We start from the raw sequence: 21,610 nt of genomic DNA, 5'->3' as shown, positions 1-21,610 counted from the left end.
AAACTATGGGCCTGATCTCCAGCTGGTGTGAATTAGCTCAATTATTTGTCTCTTGAACAACTCAGCCTGTGGGGCCAAAACTGATGGGCAGTGTAGCGGGCAGCATTGCTCCTCCTTGCTGCTGCTATGGGGCCAGTTCCTCCACCAGGGCTATCACCCAGGGACCAGCTGGGCCTAGTCCCATTTCCAACAACCCATGCCCCCTCTCAGGATGAGGAATGACTATGTATCTGGGCAGGCCGGACTGGAAAGCGAAGGCTGAGCATAGCATGGACTCAGCAGGCAAGACGCTGGAAGCAGCAGCAGCAGAGATGGCTCCTTAGCGACTGACAGTGTGTCAGAAATTTTGGGGGATGCTCCCGGGTGGCACTGAACAAAGTTGGGAGGGAGGAAGGGTTACCAAACTCTGGCAATGGATATTTTCTCTTTATGCAGAATCTCTGCTGCTAGAGAAAGGCATAGACCAAAGCACCCCTAAGCTTTGAGGAGGGTCTGATAGGGTGACCAGAAGTCCTGATTTTATAGGGACAGTCCCGATTTTGGGGTCTTTTTCTTATATAATCTCTTATTACTGCCCACCCCCGTCCTGATTTTTCACACTTGCTGTCTGATCACCCTAGGGTATGATCCGGAAGCGGATCTAAGTGTTATTGTATTTATTATTTGCATTCTACTAATAGCCACAATGTGCTAGGCTGTGCCCACACAAACAGGATGATACAGTTTGTGTCCTAAAGAGCTAATAATCTGAGTCCTTATTGAGACTAACAGAGAAGTTACATTGATTGTTCCCTCTGCAATCCATTGAACAGCACTTTGTATTCACACACAAAAGTGGATCAGTCAGTTTTGGGGGAAGCAGCCATCAGTGTAACTTAACCCAGAATTTTACATGGATAAGAACCACACTGCCTTTACTAAAGAATGCACAAGCCATGGTATGCCTGGGTGGATGCAAGATGCTGGACAATCAATGCACTGTTGACTCTGGCAGCTGCCAGCCTTGACAGCTGTTGAAGCTAACAGTTACTCCAGCTAACGACTGCCCTTAGTTCACTGCTGAGACTTCCCTCTCTGCTGTCATCCTTCCATTTCTCCCTCCCCAGAAAGGTTCTGCTAGCCACTGTGCTCCCCACACTGCCCAATCCTCCAGCCAGCTTCTGCTCCATGGCTCCTCAGCCAGAAGATGCCCAGTCAACTGCAATTGCTATGTCTGCCTCCCATCCCACTGGCTATTCCCCGCTCATCCCTGTAGGGATGCCCTTGCTCTGGTAGGTTTCAGAGTAGCAGCCGTGTTAGTCTGTATTCGCAAAAAGAAAAGGAGTACTTGTGGCATCCGATGAAGTGAGCTGTAGCTCACGAAAGCTTATGCTCAAATAAATTTGTTAGTCTCTAAGGTGCCATAAGTACTCCTTTTCTTCTTGCTCTGATAGCTGCACTCCTCCTCCTCAGAGAAAGCCCAGTACATTTGGGGGGGGGCTAAGAAACTCATCTGAGCAATGTCTTTGTCCCATCCACGAGAACCCTCAGAAGCTCTTCCACTGGAGCAAGATGGGAGCTGGCTCCATGGGGTTTTGTGGGAGGGGGCTAGAGTAGGTATGAGCTGTTCTCTTCAGTATCATAGAATATCAGGGTTGGAAAGGACCTCAGGAGGTCATCTAGTCCAACCCCCTGCTCAAAGCAGGACCAATCCCCATTATTTGCCCCAGATCCCTAAATGGCCCCCTCAAGAATTGAACTTACAACCCTGGGTTTAGCAGGCCAATGCTCAAACCACTGAGCTATCCCTCCCCCCTGCTAGCTCCCTCATCTGCTGCTAATCACATGGATTTCCATGTGGAAATTTCATAAGGAGTTAGTTCTGCTTGCTGCTTCCCTGTTGGTCCATTTTCCTTCTTCAACCCAACTCACATTGACTTACCAGAATGTAACATACACTATTTTTAACATCACCCCCTGAATTTGGGCTATAGTGTAGTATGGTAGTTTATATTTGGATATTATATGTAATGGTTTAAGATACTGTCAGAAAATAGTGTGGTGACTGACGGGCTGGGAATTCAGGTAGCAGTGAACATGTGTACCAGGTGACTCATGGGCACTGTAAGCTGTTTGCAACACATGCCACTAAACTTTCCACTGGCAAATACCTGATCTAAAATGTGTTTGCACCCAGCAGGTACGGAAGCTTTGGGCAAACACCACAAAGGTAGCTAGGGGAATCATAGTTTATGGGGGAAAGGGTGCATTTTTTTGTTTCCTTCATTTGACTGAAAGCACCAAACTAGGCAGCAGAATTCATGATACAGAGGTGAAAAAGGAATACCTTTGTGATAGAATGTTCCAAATGTTACTTTACATTAATACAGCACATTTCATCTGAAAGAGTCAGAGCACTTTGCTAACAGAAATTAGTCCTTTCAACACTCCTGTGAGGTAGATAAGTAAGTACTATTACACTCATTTTACAGATGGGGAAAATGAGGCATGGAAAGTTTAAGTTACTTACCCACATTCACATTATAAATGAATGGTAGGGTAGCCATTGGAAACCATGAGTCATGGCTCCAAGTCATCTACATCAATCACTGGACCACTCACACAAGCCCAGAAAATTGCAAATGCCTTTTATAATGTATTAGACTATATAAAGCCATGTGTGAATACATCCAATCTGTAGGATAAACCTTCCATGGATGACTGACATAGCTACATGTTCTTTGAAGCAGCTCTAGTTATTGGTACAGGTTTCTCACATTACTCCCTTACTATAATGGGCTAGAAGGGGCAAGTGGAGCAATTTTTCATAGGATTAACTAACTCTAAGATTAACTAAGTGTTCTCAACAGCTTGTTCTCAATTATGGAAAAAGTCATGCCGCAAACATGTTAGGTCAAAGGGCAAGTTGCAAGAGTGGAAAAAGCTGTAACAGGATAGATTGTTTTTCCTTAAGGTTCTGAAGACCTAGAAATGTTGCTTACTTCTGCTCAGCTCCGTCTGATCAGTTCAGCGTAATAAGAGATTTGGGATAAGCTATCTAGAGACAACATTGCCAAGCAGAAAGACTGTATTGCATAACAAAGTGTCTGTTTTAAACACTATGGCCAACATTTCAAAACCCAGGCATTTAAATCCATATTTAGGCAGCTAAATGAAATCAGACTGATTTTCATAGCTGCTGAGCACCAGCAACTCCCCACTGACTTCACCTGGAGTTGTGAACGCTCATCACCTCTCAAGTAAGTGTCCAGCATTTAGGTCCCTAAGTGTGGCTTTAGATGTCCAACTTTAGGCACCCAAATTTGAACATTTGGGCCTATATTTTGTGATTTGAGATAAACATATCGGGTAAAATCCTGGCCCCACTGGAGTCAATAACAAAACTCCTGTTGACAACAACAATGGCAGGAGATATCTCCCCCTCTAATTTTATTTGTGATCTGCTCCGTTTGGTATACACGCTTCAATCATATGAATGTATAGCTGTTTTACACTCTTTCCAACACTGACATTGCAAATGGGCCTGAACACTTCCAAACTTTGTTGACATCCAGCTCCAGATACAAACTTATCTACTGACACCATAAATCAAACCAATAGATCAGTTCCTAACTTGAGTAGAGCTCAGGGAAGTTTGGATCCAAATATGAACTTTGTGCTCAATCCCCTCTCTGATTAAAATATGAAATACAGCTGTGCCATCAGCAATACTTGCCACATTTTAAAAATAACTGCAATTTTAAAAACAATAAAGCCATCTCTGTTAAATTGTAAAATGAAATGAACTGCACCAGAAAGTTACAAGAAAAAGGACCCGTGAGGCCTACGGCAAGGAATAAACAACAACTGAGTATGATGCTATGTAAAGAAGGAAATGTACAGGTAGGACATCCAAGAAACCTGAACTGCCCTATAGTGGTACCAACAGGGTTGGAAGGTAGAAGTGGGAGAGGCAAATAACTTTATACCACAAAAATTAAAAATGCATCATTCATAACTGTATAGTTATTTGCATGGGGTCAGGGTAGAGTTAAGGTTTGGGTGCCTTAACTGTGCAATCGTATAAATTAACATTTCAGGATTTCTTGTAAGTTCACCTGAGCTCTGACTTTCCTGGGTTTATAATACTGATTTGGGGGATAATTATAACATCCCAGTAATTCCCCCCCCCCCCCCGAATCACTTATATGTAGTTTCAACCTTCACTCTGTGTTAACATAGTTATTGTCCGGAATAATATGTTTAGCTCATTTGATCATTCTTAATAAATCAGCGTCACCAGCCACTTCATATGATTGATTGTGACACCACAGTTATATAGAGAGGCAATATTACCTCCGTGCCCCATGGCACGATACCCCCAAATTGTATTGGCCTGTCTTGCTGTCTTGCACACTCATGTTTATTGGGCTTTCCACTAGTATCTGTAGGTCTCTTTTAGTATTGTGGCCTTCCAGGTACCTTCCTCTCTTGCTTATGTGTACTCAGGACTACTTTTCTCCCAATTGTATTAGCTTGTATTTTTGCAAGTTGAGTCTCATTTTATTTTCTGCTTATATTTCTAGTCTCTTTGATTCCCCTTGTATTATTTCTCTGGCCTCAAAGAGGTACCCAATATAGTATCAATTGTTGTTTTCATAAATGTGCTGCCTACTTCTTTCCAGATCAGTGATGAAGTTAAATAGGACCAGAGCCTTGCAGCAGCCTACTTGTCACCTCCTCCTACTTGATGTATTGAAGAAAACCCTTAATGGTCAGGTATCCACATCATAGAACCACTAGATTTGGCACTAATTCTGTTCTATTCTGTATAGGTTCTTATACTGCCCTCATTACCATACTGCCTGAGCTCCTTTGTGCATCCTTATATGGATTCTCATTAGAGAGACTAAACATTGATGGACATGGGTAATTAATTAAACTACCCTCCAGCCCCATAGAGATAATCCCTCAACACTACTGCTTCCCCTGATTTGTGAATAGAGGACTTCAGAGCCCAAAGGTGTTAATCCAGCATCTTTCACAAGCACTAAAATTTGCTATTTAAAAGAAAAAACACTCTTCATGCTGCAACAGAGTGACATTTACTTTTATAAAACATGTAATTGAAGTCTCCTCTTGGGCAATTCTAATGTACGCACAAGCCTGGAACCAGCATGCCTGTCAGCATCATTCTTCATGTGCTATTAATCACCCCTGCTTTTGACCCTGCATTCATTCCATATAGACATACACACTAATACTTGCCACAGCACAGCCCATCTACACAGGTTTTCCTGTGCTAGGAACATCAGCGTCCTCAAATATGGTTTTTTGTTATTGTCTGTTTGTTTCCACACCAAGAAATGGAATACATGCATATTTGCAATTGCATGTATATTTATTATTATTTAACGCCAGTTAGTAAAAAGATGGCATTGCCCTGTTCAATAGAATCAGCACACAACAACGTAACCAAGCTGAAGACCCGATTAAACCAGAACTACAAGCTCTGACAGAAAAGCAAACACCATAGACTGAGGCAAGCGACTTATCAAAATAAAGGGATCCATTCCCCATTAATACAAAAAAAGAGCAAGGATAAAAAAGGGGTAGCAAATGCAAATATCAGAAACACAGAAGGGGTCCAAAAACCACCTACCAACGTAAATGGGATTTGTGTCTTGCCATAAGGCAGTGGGGAGCCCCATAACCATAATCAAAGATTTTGATCAAGAAAGCTCTATTCCTGGTCAAATCCTGGCTTATATAGTGAGAGCAGAGACAGCATTCAGATACCACAGTATGATATGGTAAAAGAACCAGAAGAGAATGTTCCCCTGTGATGGCCACCATCTTGGCTGACACAATGAGGACTGAAGCATGGAGCTCCAGAGCTAAAACCATCAGTTGCTTGAGCTGAAGCACCAAAGGTCTCTTGCTGGGGCTGTAACAAACTCATATCTGCAGGAAAACAGGCACAGAGGAGGATCTAAAACCTACACTTATCAGTGGGTTACACTCCCTGAGGTACATACCTAGATTATGGTGGCCTGTGTCTACAAATATATAATTTTCACTATGGGGTAACAGTGAGTGAGGAAGGATTATATTAGATTGAAACTGGCTGCATTCCTTACCAACCCCTTAAATCTTATTACCTCACCCACTTTGTCTCTCTCATATCCTGGGACCAACATGGCTACAACAACACTACAAATGTTAAATCTTTGGCATTTTAAACGGTGTAAGACTTTTGCAAAGAAAGGGTAATTTGGGGGGGGGGGGAGACGATGCTAGCTGGACTCCAGTGAGTCATGCTTCCATTCTTTGCTCTTTTCATAACAAAGATTTCGTTTATGAATCTTATCTTGTCCCTCTGATACAGTGACACCTTTCTTTTTCACTTTGCATGGAGCGGGGCCTAGGGCAGAGGTCCCCAAACTGCGAGGCGCGTCCCCTAAGGGGGTGTGGAGGAATGTCTGGGATGGGCACGGTGGAGCCCAGGCCAACCTCCACAGGGGGCAGGGAGGGAGTGCCACCCAGCCATTCCTTGCCCCCAGCACTGCTCCACTCCTGTCCCCAGCCACGTCCCTGGCTCCCCACCTTGCATCTGGCCACATCCCCATCCCCAGCGCAGTTCCGCTCCAGGCGCTGCACCAGTCCTCAGCCTTGGCTGCTGGCTGCAGCTCCATTCCAAGCCCGTGGCCGAGACTGGGGGCAGGACTGGGAGCAGAGCCACACCTGGCCACAGGCCCAGCTACTGGCCCCCCACCACAACCCTTCTGCAGCTCCACTCCTGGCCCAGCCTTGGCCCCTGGCCACAGCCCCACTCCTGGCCCCAGACCCACCCCCACCTGCGGCCCCAGCCTCGGCCCCCTTATCTCTGCCTGTGTCCCCCCCTCCCCGGAGCTGCGGCCCCACTCTTGGCCCCTGCTCTGGGGAGGCAGGGGGCCCAGACAAGGGCAATGGGGGGGGTGAAACCCTCAAAAGTCTGGTGACTTTGGTGACTAGGGCATATCGCACTGCTTAGTTCAGCTTCTGGGCATGAACAAGTGTATGGTCTATATCCTTCCCTCTCCTCCTGACTTGCCCTGAGGGAGGGAACACTCACATTTCTTCTGCAGTGCACTAAGTCATTTCTGGTCAGAGTTCTCAGACATTTGCTTTCTTTGCTGGACTTTGGTGCCCTGCATGGCAATGGAGCACACTGAGTGTTGCATACTGAGGAGGCTCCACAATGTCTCGGGTAAAACAACCTGCTGGGTCAGCCTCCATACTGCCTATCGGGTTGCAGAGCGCTCTGTCTGTAAGATGTAGTTAGAAGAAGACAAACATGCACCAGCTGACTTTGAAAACAGGAGATTATTAGTATTCTCGCTCTGCCCCATCCAGATTTTGTTTGATCTCAGTTAGCGCCTATGTCTGTGGCACACAGACAAGCAGACTGTTTTGGATACATTTAAAAACTTCTTTTTATGAACACTGAGTTCAGCTGCGAGTAAAACCCCCGCTATTCAGTGTGTTACCATTCATTTCCTTTTGGATAGATTTGGCATTTGGCTCTATGCCTATGGTAACAAAGCACCGTGCCCTATTGTAATTTCACAAATTATCACTGAGACAAAACAATGAGTGCAGTTGCTTTAGGAAAGGGACTGAATAAGCATGGCCGTGATTCAAATGACTGCAGTAGAACCTCAGAGTTACAAACACCAGAGTTACAAACTGACCGGTCAACCGCACACCTCCTTCGGAACCGGAAGTACACAATCAGGCAGCAGAGACAACAACAAAAGCTAATACAGTAGAGTACTGTATGAAACCTAAACTACGAAAAAAATAAAGGGAAAGTTTTTTAAAAAAAGATTTGATAAGGTAAGGAAGCTGTTTCTGTGCTTGTTTCATTTAAATTAAGACGGTTAAAAGCAGCATTTTTCTTCTGCATAGTAAAGTTTCAAAGCTATATTAAGTCAATGTACAATTGTAAACTTTTGAAAGAGCAACCATAACTTTTGTTCAGAGTTATGAACATTTCAGAGTTATGAACAATCTCCATTCATAACTCTGAGGTTCTCCAGTATTTGGAAAACTCATAGAACACAGGAATACTGTATGAGACGGGGAAGCATTGTCATGTTTAGAAGGGTGGCAGATAAGTACCCTTAGACAAGTCCCATTCCTCCTTTAAACCCTTTGTTGAGTCCTGCCGTAGCCAGCTCTCAGGTGTTCTAAGAAGCAACATAGGGTGCGGTGTATCTAGAGCCAGAGCCTGTGAGAATTGACATGGTAGTGGTGTGCGTAGCTGAGAAACAAATAGCCACCATGCAGCAGATCTTTCAAAATTATGGCATGGAGGGTTGAATGTTCAACAGGGCAGAGGGTGCAACCAGCAGAGGAAGTCAGTGGGGAACAGATGGACTTGCTGGTTCAAGAGAGACACCCCTTAGAAATGATATGCAGGAGCACCCATAAGTGCAGAGGCCATCTGGAATGAGTATCCATTCCAGGCTATAAAATATTTTTCCAACTGAACCTCCCAAAACTTTTGCCCACTACTAGTGCTGATGCCAGTGTTCTTTGAGACATTCTTTAAATCATTAATATGGCATAAGAATTCCATCCAGTATAAATTACCTACCCTATGATATTGTGCATATCATATTCTAGCTCAGTTGCTGTAGGGACTAAAGGCAGCACTGTAGCCAAGGATAAAATATATCAGATATATTTAGGATATAGAGGTGAAATATACTTATTAATTAATGTTTTAACATAGACCTACAGCACCCTCTGCTTCTTCTGTGGGAAGAATACCCCAACCAATGGAAGAATGTGGAGGAAACCTACCATGCCTCTTCCATAGGTTATCCTCATGGGAGATAAAGATCTGAGTCTTACTGCTTATGTGTGTGTGGAGAAGCGAATTGGTGTCTACAAACACCAGCACCTCTTATTGGCACTCTTGAGCATGCATATACATTGAAACAGAAAATAAAACAAGCAGTCTTCCCTCTGCTACCTTTCTCCTTGACAATAAAGGATAAGTGGAAAAAGAAGATCCATTCCATCCTGCTGCATAGCCCACGGTAATAATCAGTTATCAGAGCTTTGCTTCAACAATACAAAAGTCAAATAGATACTACTTTTTAAAGCTTGATAAGTGCAAAACTGGATGGCTGTGGAATGGCATATTTATCCTTTTACTTCTAGTACTAAGGTTAGTAGGGACAGAATGTTATTACCATCAGCTGGCCGTTTGGTGGCCTATATGAAATGAATGTGAGGGTCTCCGTTCAGTTCCCAATGTGCAGATGCTCAGATACCCTGTGGATGGGCATGGTATTAATACAGATATAGACAGAGTTTAAAAAATAATCACCATCACAATTGACACTGATTGGCACCTGTTTGGCGGGTTCATCCAACAAGCCAAGGATTTAATGGGCCATGGATATTAACCATTTTGCTGGCTAGGGCAGAAAATATTTTCAATGGCCCCACCAATCACCCATCAAAAAGAAAACTTGCAGCCAATCACAGCAGAGCAAAAACAGCTGGCCAATCACAACAGAGATAAACAAAAAACAACCAGCAGTTCAGCACCCCCTGGAAATGACTACTCTGCTAACCCATGCTTACAACCAGCCCTGCCCCTACCTTGTCTAATTTGAAAGTAAAAATATGCACACACTTTCTCTTACTTTCATTGAAGTTTAACTGTTTCTGTCTGGTCTTGGTACAGATAGGGTTTTGTCAATAATATGGCAAAGCTAGATGCCTGTTTACATGCCTCTGATCTTGAAATTACTTAGTCTGAGCTAGGTCTAGGGAAGACACTTTGGCTGCTTTGTGAGTGGTTGAATCCACCTCCCTTTGTGTAATTATTATCTCATTGACTTGTCTATTTGTCAAGATTTTTATCACTTATTTGCTGTCAGTAACCAGGCTTTTATAATTAAACCACAAGGACTGTGTATTACCAATGGGAGTCAGAACACAAAATTGTCTTTTACCTTCTATCTACTGTCTCATACCAGACACACACACAAATTAAAATAACTTGTGCTGCAGAGTTTGCATAATTAAGCATTGTGCAGTTTTTTAGTGCTTTTTTTTTTTTTTTGGTCTTCTTAGATTCAAGCCTACCATGCAGTAATTGAAGCAATTGTTAAAATGTACTGGAAGCACTAAAGCATAGAAATATTCTCCTGCCAGAAGAGGAGAAAAATCAAATCAAGATTCACAGTTTCAGAACTGTGCTATCTGAAATGACTTGTTAGAGAAAATATGAAAAGTGACAACACTGATGCACTCTACATTTGTTACAAAGGACTGGATTTAAGTACTCTACAGTATAAAAAACACAGGGTTCTTAGTCATACACAACTGGGACCATCACATTCACAATCAATCAATAAATTCTCAATGTGATCACCACAAGACTGAAAACAATATTCCACTTTCAGGTCTTTTACCTGAGGCCCTTAGCTACAAGCTCTTTTTATTATTAATTATTATTATTACATTACATACTGGCAATCAAGAGATGTCTTGTTGCCTAGACACTACAATGATGTACACCTATAAATGCTCAAGACAGACAAACCCCTACACAAACACATGGACTAGATAGGCAGAAAGGAGGATTCTCTAAATAACCTGTAGTTTGCTTATAAGCTTCTAGTGGCCAGGAAACAGCTGTCTATTTTCAGTTTCACATGTGCAGGCAATATGGACTGACCGATCATATGATGTCAAGCTTACTTAGTGAGAATTCAGCAGATATTGGCGAAAGGTTAGCTGTGATTTAGGCTGCAGTGGCTGTAAGCGATAGGAAATTGAGCAAACTTTAAGCTTGCAGGAGGTGATGAGAAAAATTGAGGTGGCAGAGATAAAACTGTAGATGGACGGAGTGCTCAGGACTGGCTGAGAATTAATAGAGGGTTGGGAAATGAAACCCATACTAAGAGGTGGGCCCAGGCCCAAACCCTAGATTAAAATCCCCCGAATGGTTGGGAAAGTTTGGAATCTGAATCCAGAGGCAAAGTTTGAGACTAGCACCTCTCTCTGTAGAGGGCATACGAGACTACCAAGAGGGAAAGTGAGCAGTGCTGGCTATGGGTGGGAGAGCTGTGGTTGGTGGTGCTGAGGGTTCCAGACTCTGTGGGGTGCAGGGTCACTGGGTGAGGAGCTTTGAAGATGAGAGGTCTGAAGTTTGCTGGGTGCTGCTGGAGGGGGATGAGGGTCAAGACCATGAAGTCTTGGACAAAAACCTTCCCTTCCTCCGTCTCCTCCCTCCCTCATTAAAATTATTCAGACTTCTGGGAAGTAGGTGAAGGAGAAAATCTTTCCCTCCCTACTTCTCACAGCACCCTGTCGGCCCCACATCCTACTTATGCAGAGCTTCCCTGAAGCTGAGTGGAGAAATGGGAGGAAAGAAGCCGCTGCAGTGGAAGCAGCATGGCAAGAGCAGAAGGAAGCAATCTTTTCTCCCCATCCAGCGTTTCACCCCATCTCCAACACCCAGAAACTCCTAGCCCCATGTCCCAGCAGCCCCACCACTGCCAGAACACCCAGCAACTCATCCGGGACCAGTCTGGACCTACCTGCTCCCCGCTAAATGGACACAACACTGATCTACTTTCAGAAAGCTTTGCCCTGCACCACCCACTTACTTATCAGCGCCCACTCTTTTAGCAGCCCTAACCCAGAGACCCCAATCCACTATGCGTCCACAGCTCCCAGCTCTCTTCACCCAGCACCTGCCACACGCACCACAGATTTAGAAATAACTGTGTTCCAAAGAACTATGGGATGGATTGAGGTCATGAGAGGAAACAGCAGCTTATTTTGAGTTCATGGGTAGAAAAAGTTGAAAATCCCAGATTCAAACCCTCAGAAGCTTGGGTGAATTTAAAATTCCAGTCTGAATTTTGCACATCTAGCCCACCTACCATGCTAACCAGAAAATTATCTTAGATCAATAAAATCTCAAGGGGACAGAGGTTTGCAGAAGCCTGGTGGGATAAAGAGAATGATGTTGCTCGCTCTTGTTTAAGGCGGCACTAGGGATGGATGAGTATAAGCCATACCTCATGTTCCTGGGAAATCTAGTAAGCGATAACATGCCAGGCAGTTTGCACTACTTAAACAGAGGAAGAGAATATTCATGTTGACTCTAGTTTACAAGCATCAAAAATGCTCCTTAATTTTAACCAGATTATAGTCTATTTTGGCATAGGAAAAACGTGATTGCTAATTTATGGTTTAAAAATAGCTAGCTAGTGTAACAAACCATGAGTGCATACAAACGCACACACAGTAGTTACTAGCCGGATCAAACATGTGATCCTCATCTCAAAACCACATGATCCTTCCACTTGAGCTAAATAACAACCACCACCATAATAGACAAATAACTCATAGCTGGGCGTAGTGGTAGTTGTTGAGGCCTGCCACTAGAAGGAGACATGGTCAAATGCACTAAATTAGTGTATTTCAACAAGAACACACTTATCCTGCTAATAAACTATTTGAAAGTAAATATTTCTCAGAAGGAAACTCTAAATTGCAGTTTTTTCTAATTTATCAAATTAGGATATACAGTATTGTTATGGTAATTAAAAGCCTCCAAAATAAATTGGCTTTTTTTAATGATTTTTGTTTTATCTGGTGAAAAATTATATAGCTCTCCCTTTACTGTGAATAAGACATGCTCACAGTCTGTGTGGAACTGATTTAATAATGAATAGAATTAGGAAAAATACTGGCGAACAATTGCATGGCAGGGACTCCTAAACAATGATTTAGGAGTGAAAATCTAGGTCTGAGGGGGAACAGCTCACTAGTTTAATTCTAATTTCAAGACAGATGTCTGTAATTGTGTAAGTTCCCCGTGGGCCAAAACATTGGCTGACTCCTTAATCAGGTCTGTGCTTCCTTTGTACATTAAACTGAATTTAGCTTAGTTTAATTCAAAGTCATATTAATCTTTTTATTCTTAGGTATATCAAATAAAACAATTTGAGATATTTTGGTGTGGGGAGGAGAGTAGGATTTCCTGGGAATGTGATTTTCTGCCTGTACGTCCACCAATGACGTTCTCAAGGTTTCAGTGACCTCATTGGCAAAAGGCTGGACATGCCCTACTCTACAGAGCCATTCAGTGCCACTTTAGAGAATAGGAAGAGAGCCTGTGAGTGACAGAAGGCACTCCCGCTCTGCAAGGATGAGCATGTTGTCTCCACAGTGCCCAGCCTTGGAATAGAAAGACTAAAGCTCAGGACATCATCTCTAGTTTCCAAGGTGGCTGACTATTGGGCCAGATTTGTGTATTTAGTGTTTGGAGTGTTATTTTAAGTGCACTCAGCAGGGCATTTATGTGGGATGTTATTTCTTCCTCTGAAACTTTTCACGACTGACTTGTCAATGCTGAGGAAACATGTTATTTATGTGAGAATAAGATGCAAGACCCACAATAGAAAAGAAAAAGAAGCAGGGCCCCAGAGAAGCCAGCCTAAACTGGCTCAGTGTTGATGGGGACTTGAGAAAATGTATTATTATTTATTAGTTTATACACTAATGATACTCTACTACTTGTTTAAGTTTAGAAATTGCTAGAGATGTGTCAGAGCCACGGGTTACTCCATAATTGTCTGTTATAGGGTTTCTTGTACCTTCTTCTGAAGCATATATATTCTATCCATCTGTTTTATATTGTCACCCATCACTGTAGTATCTGAAAACTTTAAATGTAAAGTAGATTGGCAAGAACAAAGTCCCTAGTGGATTTCATGGAGTCTCTGCCTCTTCCCCTTTTGGGACTATAAAAGCTCTGCTTGGGATAAAGTTGTATTGTGTGTGATTGATTTGTCTGTTAGTATGACAGGTAAGGAGGTTGGGGTTTGCTTGTTTGTTTTTAAGGTGCTGGACTAGATTGATCAGTGATCTGATCCAGTATCACAATTCTGATACTCTACAAAGTTTGGATCCAGATCTGAACTTCACCTGAATTCAGGGTTGTTTATATCGAGAGTTTTTATTCTGCCCCGGATAGAGATAGGTACAAGCCAGGAAGTTGAGATGTTGATCAAAATTTCTCGAAAGATCAGGGGCATTTGGATCCAGGATTCTGGTTCAGGTCTCTCTAGCGGTTCTCTTAATATTTTGTATTTCTCTTTCCCCCATTTTTCCTAGATACAGGAACAAGAAACAAACACAGAAGGCTTTATGCAAAGATATAAGAAACAGTGTACAGACCCTGAAATAAATGAGAGTTTCATTTTCATGACTTCTCCAGTAAGGGACATCGCAACAGCCAGCCTTCCAGCATTGGATATGATCAGCGGTGAAAATGGATTACAAACAGAACATGTGACTTTACAAAGCTGTATTGCTCACAATGTGCCCCATGATCAGAGAGATAGCGATCAGCAACAACCATGTGGGGAACAAAGAGTTAATATTACAAGTAACAATAATATTTTTTAAATCTCCTTCTGAAGCATCGGGGATGGCCACGGCTAGAGATGGGACATTGGACGGGGAGGGGCAGGGCTTTGAGGTGGCACTGAGCACTCACTCTCTCTCAGGATGCTTAGCTGGCTGGTTCTTGCTCCCATGGTCAAGGTCTAACTGATCATCATATGTGGGTCAGGAAGGAATTTTCACCCACGTCAGACTGGCAGTAATCTTTGGGGAGGATGGGAGAGAGGGGTCACCTTTCTCTGCAGCTTGTGAGTGCAGGTCACTTGCCAAGATTATCTGGGTATATCTCATGTAATCATTTTCCTGCCATTGCGGGGGCATCACGCTCTGGTGCACCTGAGTCCTTCCTATTCTCTGCCTGTGGCACATAAGTCTAATCTCCTGTGGGCTGTAATACTTTGGTCTTATTTTGGTTGTTGGGTTTAGCGTGCGGGTGCCGGATGGTGGCCTGTGGTATACAGAAGGCAGAGCCGTCCTTAGGCATACACAGCACACGCCGCTGTGTTGGACATCAGAAAATTTGGCTGCAGTGCGGACTCCTCTCCTCTCCAGCCCATCTCCTGTGCTGGGCCAGCAGGCTTCTCCCCGACCCGACCCCTGGCCCTTCCCCTCCGCCCACTCACTCACTCAGCCAGCTGGCTGAGAGCTTCAGGTCGGGCGCGGCCTCATGGGGCCAGGAGCAAAAGTTTGCCTGTGAGTGAGCAGGGGGAGGCGGGCCAGGCTGGGAACAGAGTGGGGAGTCAAGCTTAGGAGGTAGAGCCAGGCACGGGACTTCGGGGAGTGGTGGGGTGGAGGAGGAACCAGGCTGGGGGTGGCTGGGGGGAGCCGGGCTGGGAAGGGAAAAGAGTAGGGGGTGATTTTTGTCTGGCTTAGTGAGGAAGTAGCGAACACGCTAGGGCCTCTTGCAGAGCAGGCTGGTGGCCCCGGGGGAGAGCAGCTGTTCCGAGCAGGCCCACACTGTACCTGCCCCTCTTCTGCCCATGTGCCCTGCCCCGCCGGCAACTCCCTGCAATCTCTCTCCTAGTCTCCTTTTCACTCCACCTCCCTCTTCTCTGAAGTTTAAGCCCAGATGCCGAAGATCCTCTTTGGATGGTCACCTTTTCCTCTCCTCCCTTCCCCAGCAGGGATCAGCAGCAGACACAGGCCAGGAGGAGGGAGAGGCACACACATAACCAGGCTGGGGAGGAGGGAAAGTTAAATAGGAAAAAAAGAAGGTGGCATTTGCTTTTCCTGCCCATTCACAATATTCTCGTGTCAACAGTAGGAAACTGACACTAAAACAAAAGGAGAAGGGGAACGTATCTGGAGCAGAAAAGCAGCAATCAGGGCTGCAGAATGCAAGGGAGGGCACAACATCTTAGCTGGGGAGGAAGATGGACTCGCACTTGACAAGGCTGGAGTAGCTGAAAACTTTTATTTAGGGAAAAGGGACATGATTTTTTTTCTTGTGGATCCAAATATCTCCAGGGCTGTCTCTCAAGCTGGTAGCATTTTGAAGGAGGGAGAGTTCTAAACAGTGCAGAGTTGAGTGGGATTTTAAAGGTCCCTTCAAGAATGCAGCACTTTCTTCCTCACCCGTGGGAAAAACCTTTAAAAACCGCCTTAAATAATCCAAAACAAGAGCCACTGTTCAAATGAGACTTGGCTGCTTATGGCTCCAGCCCCACTGGTGAAGCATTGTTGAAACTGCATGCTGAGTTATACCCAGGACTGCATGCTGAGTTATACCCAGTACAATCCCACTGAAACGTGTGTGGCAACCAGGTGTGTAAATCAGGGCAGAAAAAAAGACTGGTGCCTGAATATAATTCCTTTTCTTATTAAACTGCACATCCCAAGCACCTCTTTACTTTTCAGGATTAGAGGAAATGCTCTATTTTAGGGAGAATGAAATGCCATTTGGGAGTTGATGGCCCAGAGGGGTGGCAGACAAGGGCCTGGATGAGGGCTGGACTCAGCCATTGGTATCAGCTATTTCCTTTTTTGTCATTCAAATGGATTTTGGGTCATGGCTGACATCCCAGCCATCATGTAAAATGCTTCCCTGTGGCCTTTTGATATGCACACAGGGGTATCTCACTGCCAAGTCCCTGACCTAGGAGGTGAAGGGAGAGGGAAGGCTGCAGGGTGATCTCCCACCTCCATGCAGCCAGTGTCCTATGCTTGCCACTGTCATGCTGGAGTCTTCACGTTTATTTATTGACATTTGCAGAATTTTAAAATATTGTGCACAGAATTTAATTTTTTGGTGCTGACTTCCCTCAGGAATATGAGGTGCTGGGCAGCTGGGGGTGTGTGTGTGAGAGGGGCGCTGGGCAGTGCAGGGGGCGGAGAGGTCTGTAGGTGGGAGATTGTTCGGCATAGGGATCTGTGGTGGAGATCTCTGGGTGAGGGGCCACTGGGCATGGGGGTTGCTGGGCATAAGGGGGGTGGGGGCACTGGGCAGGATGGCAGTGCAGTGCAGGGGTTGGGGTGAAAGCAGCACAATTAAACTGTTTTTAATAAAGTGCATGTGGTAAGTTTTCCAATACTGTAAGCTTATGTTTGCGTTGCTAAGAGCAAGTTGGGCATAGGGGCCCTAGTTTAATAATACTGTGTAGGACCCCATAAATCCTAAGGGTGGCCCTGACAGAAGGTCAGACTAGATGATCTAGTCTAGTCTGTTCTTAAACTCTATGATTCTATGATGTATTAGCTGTTTTCTACCGGATTACTGATGCTATTACTAATAAGCAAGACCTTTTATGTGCTGTTCTGACTCCTACAGAGCTAAGTGATGGCCAAGGGAACAGAGGAAAAACATGTGGTGCTCATGAGAACAGTGATACAGATACCGTCTATGATGAGCCATGTAATGAATATCTGCCCAAAGCAAATTGCTGTGCAATTCTGGGCTCTGTGGAACCTCAGTGTAGAGACTCTGATTCATCGTCAGCACATGACAAGCTATTGAAACCTCTTTATGAAGAGGATTCAGACGACCACCTCACATGGGAAAACAGGAAGCTTGAGAGCTTAGAAATCAGTCCTGCAGTTGTCAAAGCCACAGTAGTGAACTTTATCGGAGAGGCCAGTACTGAACATTCTGCTGCAGTAAATATAACAGAAGACAATGAAGCTGTCACAGTACTGGCAACTGGACGAAGAACAGCAATGGAGGGTTGCAGTGATTCTGATAGCCTACTAAAACCAGATGAAGTGTGTAGCGGCACAGCCATAAGAAACACTTCTCTCAGACAAACTGGAGAAACAGACGGTATGTGCCTGGGCTCGAGCACTGGAAATAAAATAGAAGAACCATCCACTCATGTTTTAATAAATGATATCTTAAATGCCGAGGTGTGGTTGGAGGAGAAGCCAAACAAAACATTAACTGATGATAATGGATCTATTCAAATGAGTGCTGCCCAGGAAGGAAATCTTGCTTCTAATAATTCTTTCCAGTCTCATGATGCAGAATCTCCTCCCAGATTAATAAAGGCTCAAAGTAATCTTTTAGAACAAGACCAAGAACACCTAACTTACATACCAGATAGTTACATTCGTCAATTACCTTATACGGAACAGAATATACATTTAATAAATGATCAGATAATTAAATGTATAGATGAACTAGCTACTAAAGACTCTCCTGTTATACAGAGCTACCCAGAAATAAAAGATTGTGTTTATCTCCCTGATCTTGTACAAAAAGAAGATTTATCCAGTAATTCCTCCTGTGAAACTATCAATCAATTTACAGGTGAAAAATACTCTTCTGTTAAAGAAGTCAATAAATGTTCTGACGAGAATTTTCAGGAAAAAGGAAATGAATCAGACCTGAATGTACAAAATGACAGTAACTGTAGCACTTACCATCTTTCAAGAGATAATGACAGTAAAGATTTCCAAAGTGTTTCTGATGCACAGGACTGCAGTTACATTATACAGCTACATAATTTAATTAGGAGTCCTGAAACTGTAACATATGAGGACAGACTGAAAAATCCAGATCAAGACAACAATAAGACAGAGATAGGTGTGCAGCAGGTGGTGTTCAAGGCATTGTCTGAGGAGCAGTTTTTAACTGAAATTTTATTAGAAAAACCAAGAGATGAAGAAAACAAAATGGGTAGAGAAAAGAGAGATCTTGGAATAGATGAGGTACAAAATATTGCAACTTTAGGTGTCCCAGGACTGGACAGCATTTCAGAAATTCAGCCTTTAGTTTCTCAGCACAGAGCATCAGAAGGAAATGAAATTATCCTTGACCATGGTTGCAAGATTGGGAGAAAGTTAAGAATGGACTCTTCAGCAGGTTCCACTTATGAATCTGGGCCGGTGGCACCATTTAGCTTCTTTCAGCCTATAACATGTGTTGGGAATGAAAATAATAGTACTGCAAGTCAAGACTGTAAAGATGTTGGTGACAAGGTGGATAGTTCCATCCTTTGCACCCAACATACGAACTTACGAGAAACTTTATCTGTCTCTTTAGAACCTATGAGCCAAACAGAAGGATCCAGTATCAACACACTGGCAAAGGGATACTCCAGGGTAGAAAGCCTAGTGCAGTCTGAATCCACACAAATGGTAATTAAGGGGAATGAAAATTTGAACAAGTTGGGAACTACACCTGAACTATTGCAGCGTCAATGCCCTAGAACAGCTGAAGAAAACAAGGATGAAACCAACTTGTGTGAAAAGAAAACAGAACAAATTCAAGAAGCCATTGAATATAGCCTAGGTGAAGGTGAAGTGGAGCCTTATATGCGTGCCTTGATTACTCCAGAGGAAGAAGAACATATTACAAGTTATTGTACTGGACAGTCCAATCCATCCCTGACTCCTTCCGCTCAGCAAATTGGAACACCCTGTAATACGTACAGGGGTGGAAATACAACTAACTCTACTGAACATCATAAAACCAGACAATTCACGGCTGGCAGGAGTCAAAACATGATTGCATCAGACCGTGTAACAGGGGGTTTAGTTAGGCTCCCAACATATGCCTCAGAAAACAGCCAACATTTCCAGGAGGAGCTGCCACAGAGCAAATCTCAGCAGTGCTCTTTAGCATTGACCACAGCTGATCCATTCACACTAAGAGAAGAGAGGACAAAAACGCAAGAAGGGTCAAAACCCTGCAAGCCCTTACTTGTTGGGCCTGAGGACATTAAGTGTCAGCAAGAAACAGCAAACAGTGGACATTCGGCTGATGGGGGTAAGAAGAAAATGATGTCAAAGGTGCTGTCTAAGAAACCCCGACTAGAAGCAAAGGAAAACCTCAGCAAGAACTCCAGTTGCATTAAAAATGCCCTGAAAGCTAATGCAGGCATAATTCAGAGGAAAGAGAGGGAAGAGCAAAGAAAACTACCTGCTAAAAAAACCAACAAAGGTAGGAGGGAGCTGTCTCCCTATTGTTGATTTTTTTTTCTTTCACATCCCTCAGACTACAGTATAAATTTCAAAGAAATTTCCAACACACCACAAGACTCCTTCAGCTAAACTAAATCAGCTAGAGATGTCATGCATTAATGTATGAAAATGTCCATTCTCTGAAGTAATAACCACTACTATGCCATGCTGCAAATCTGTTCAGTCCCTGGCTCCCCTTAGATGATAAATGTATCATATTTTATTAATTTTTATGCCTTTTATAATGTAGTTTCCTCTGTTCAAGTCAAGGCTCAGGAACATAAAGTACATTATGATTATTCCAACAGAATCCATGCAATATAATAGCAAACACAGTAGTATCATGTTATTCTATTCCTGCAATGGGTTGGTTTCACAATTGTGCCACCACCCTGTGTGTCCCCAATATAATTATACTGTGTTGGGGACCTAAAGTGTTTATACTGCTGGTAACCTATTACTGTTATTTATATAATGCTGTGGATATGCATAACACTTTGCAGAAATGTAAGATGACAAAAGGCCCAATTCTGCGCTTGCTTACACCAGTATAAATCCTGAGTGACTCTGCTGAGTCAATGAAGTTAAACAGGCATTAAACCAGTGTAAATAAAATGAGAACCAGGCCCACAGTTTCTGTCCCAAAGAGCTTACAATCTGGAAGGATAAAACACAAAATGGCAGTAGCGTAAAAGCAACACAATTAAGCATTTATGGTCAATATAAGATTTTGCTGGGTCCAAGCTTTTCTTTTCATTTTTTAACATTATATTTCACATTCCTGTTGTAACACAAACTACATTTAAATCATTAAGAGGTAAGGCATGAGAGCAGGGGTGGAGAGTGACTGGAAGGAGGCTAACAAGCTGTTCAAAGATTCTAAGCAAGCTAGCAATCTGTTTGAAGGCTCTACAACTAAGACCTAGGTCGACCTAGCTACATCACTCAGGGTTGTGACAAATTTCAGAGCCTGGGCAACGTAGCTAGGTTGACCTACCCCTCACTGTTGCAGCTAGTTCAATGGAGGAATTCTTCTGTCAACCTAGCTACTGCCTCTTGGAGAGGTGGCTTACTTGCATTGATGGAAAAACCCCTTCCGTTGACGTAGGAAGCAACTACACTCTCTGCTTTCGCTAATCACTTATTTAATTGAATGCATTCCTGTGTTTATAGGTGGTAGAACAGATGTCTTCTTTGCATGACAATGTTTGTGCTAGCAATGACCATAAAAGGGGATTAAGGGAGATGTGCTGTAGCAGGCACAATAAATGACTAGTTCTGATTGGGAACTTTGTGCAGGGAGGTCTGTTGTATAGCTGCAGTCCTGTCAGTGTCTGTAATTGACAATGTAGGCAAACCGGAAGTTACAAGAGGGCCTAGTGCATTAAGAAAGGGGGAAGGATTTGCCCAATCCTCAAATAATGTCGGCCATGTAGAATGTAGGTACTAAAAACATCTGTTTGGGTTCTGTATATTTCAGAATAATATTTAAATGAAATATTATTCAGAGATTGTTCTGCAAATGTCCAAGCATACAGCAGACTGGGCAGGTTTTATACATCTGCATCTGAATCACTTTGATTTAAACCTATGGTTACTACATGGAACTAACATGTCAACAGTTAGTATACTATTGATAATGGGGCGAATCAGTTCTGGTGTAGTAATTCTCTTCTTTTTGGTCCATAGAGGAATGGCCTGTGGTTAAGACTGGGAGTTAGGAGTTCTAAGTTCTATTTCTATC

At 43.4% G+C, this 21,610-nt stretch overlaps 1 protein-coding gene across 1 annotated transcript in view; it reads left to right on the top strand.

The window, feature by feature from the left end:
• Positions 1-21,610, top strand: part of ALPK2 (alpha kinase 2) — a 68,078-nt gene that overhangs the window by 14,036 nt on the left and 32,432 nt on the right. Inside the window, 2 exon segments of the mRNA XM_073346082.1 lie at positions 14,179-14,452; positions 17,237-19,846. Coding sequence (XP_073202183.1) covers positions 14,179-14,452; positions 17,237-19,846 — 2,884 coding nt within the window.

This window comes from Lepidochelys kempii, chromosome 5, assembly GCF_965140265.1.
Source record: "Lepidochelys kempii isolate rLepKem1 chromosome 5, rLepKem1.hap2, whole genome shotgun sequence".
NCBI classification, from domain to species: Eukaryota; Metazoa; Chordata; order Testudines; family Cheloniidae; genus Lepidochelys; species Lepidochelys kempii.
This window is presented reverse-complemented; position numbering and strand designations above follow the sequence as displayed.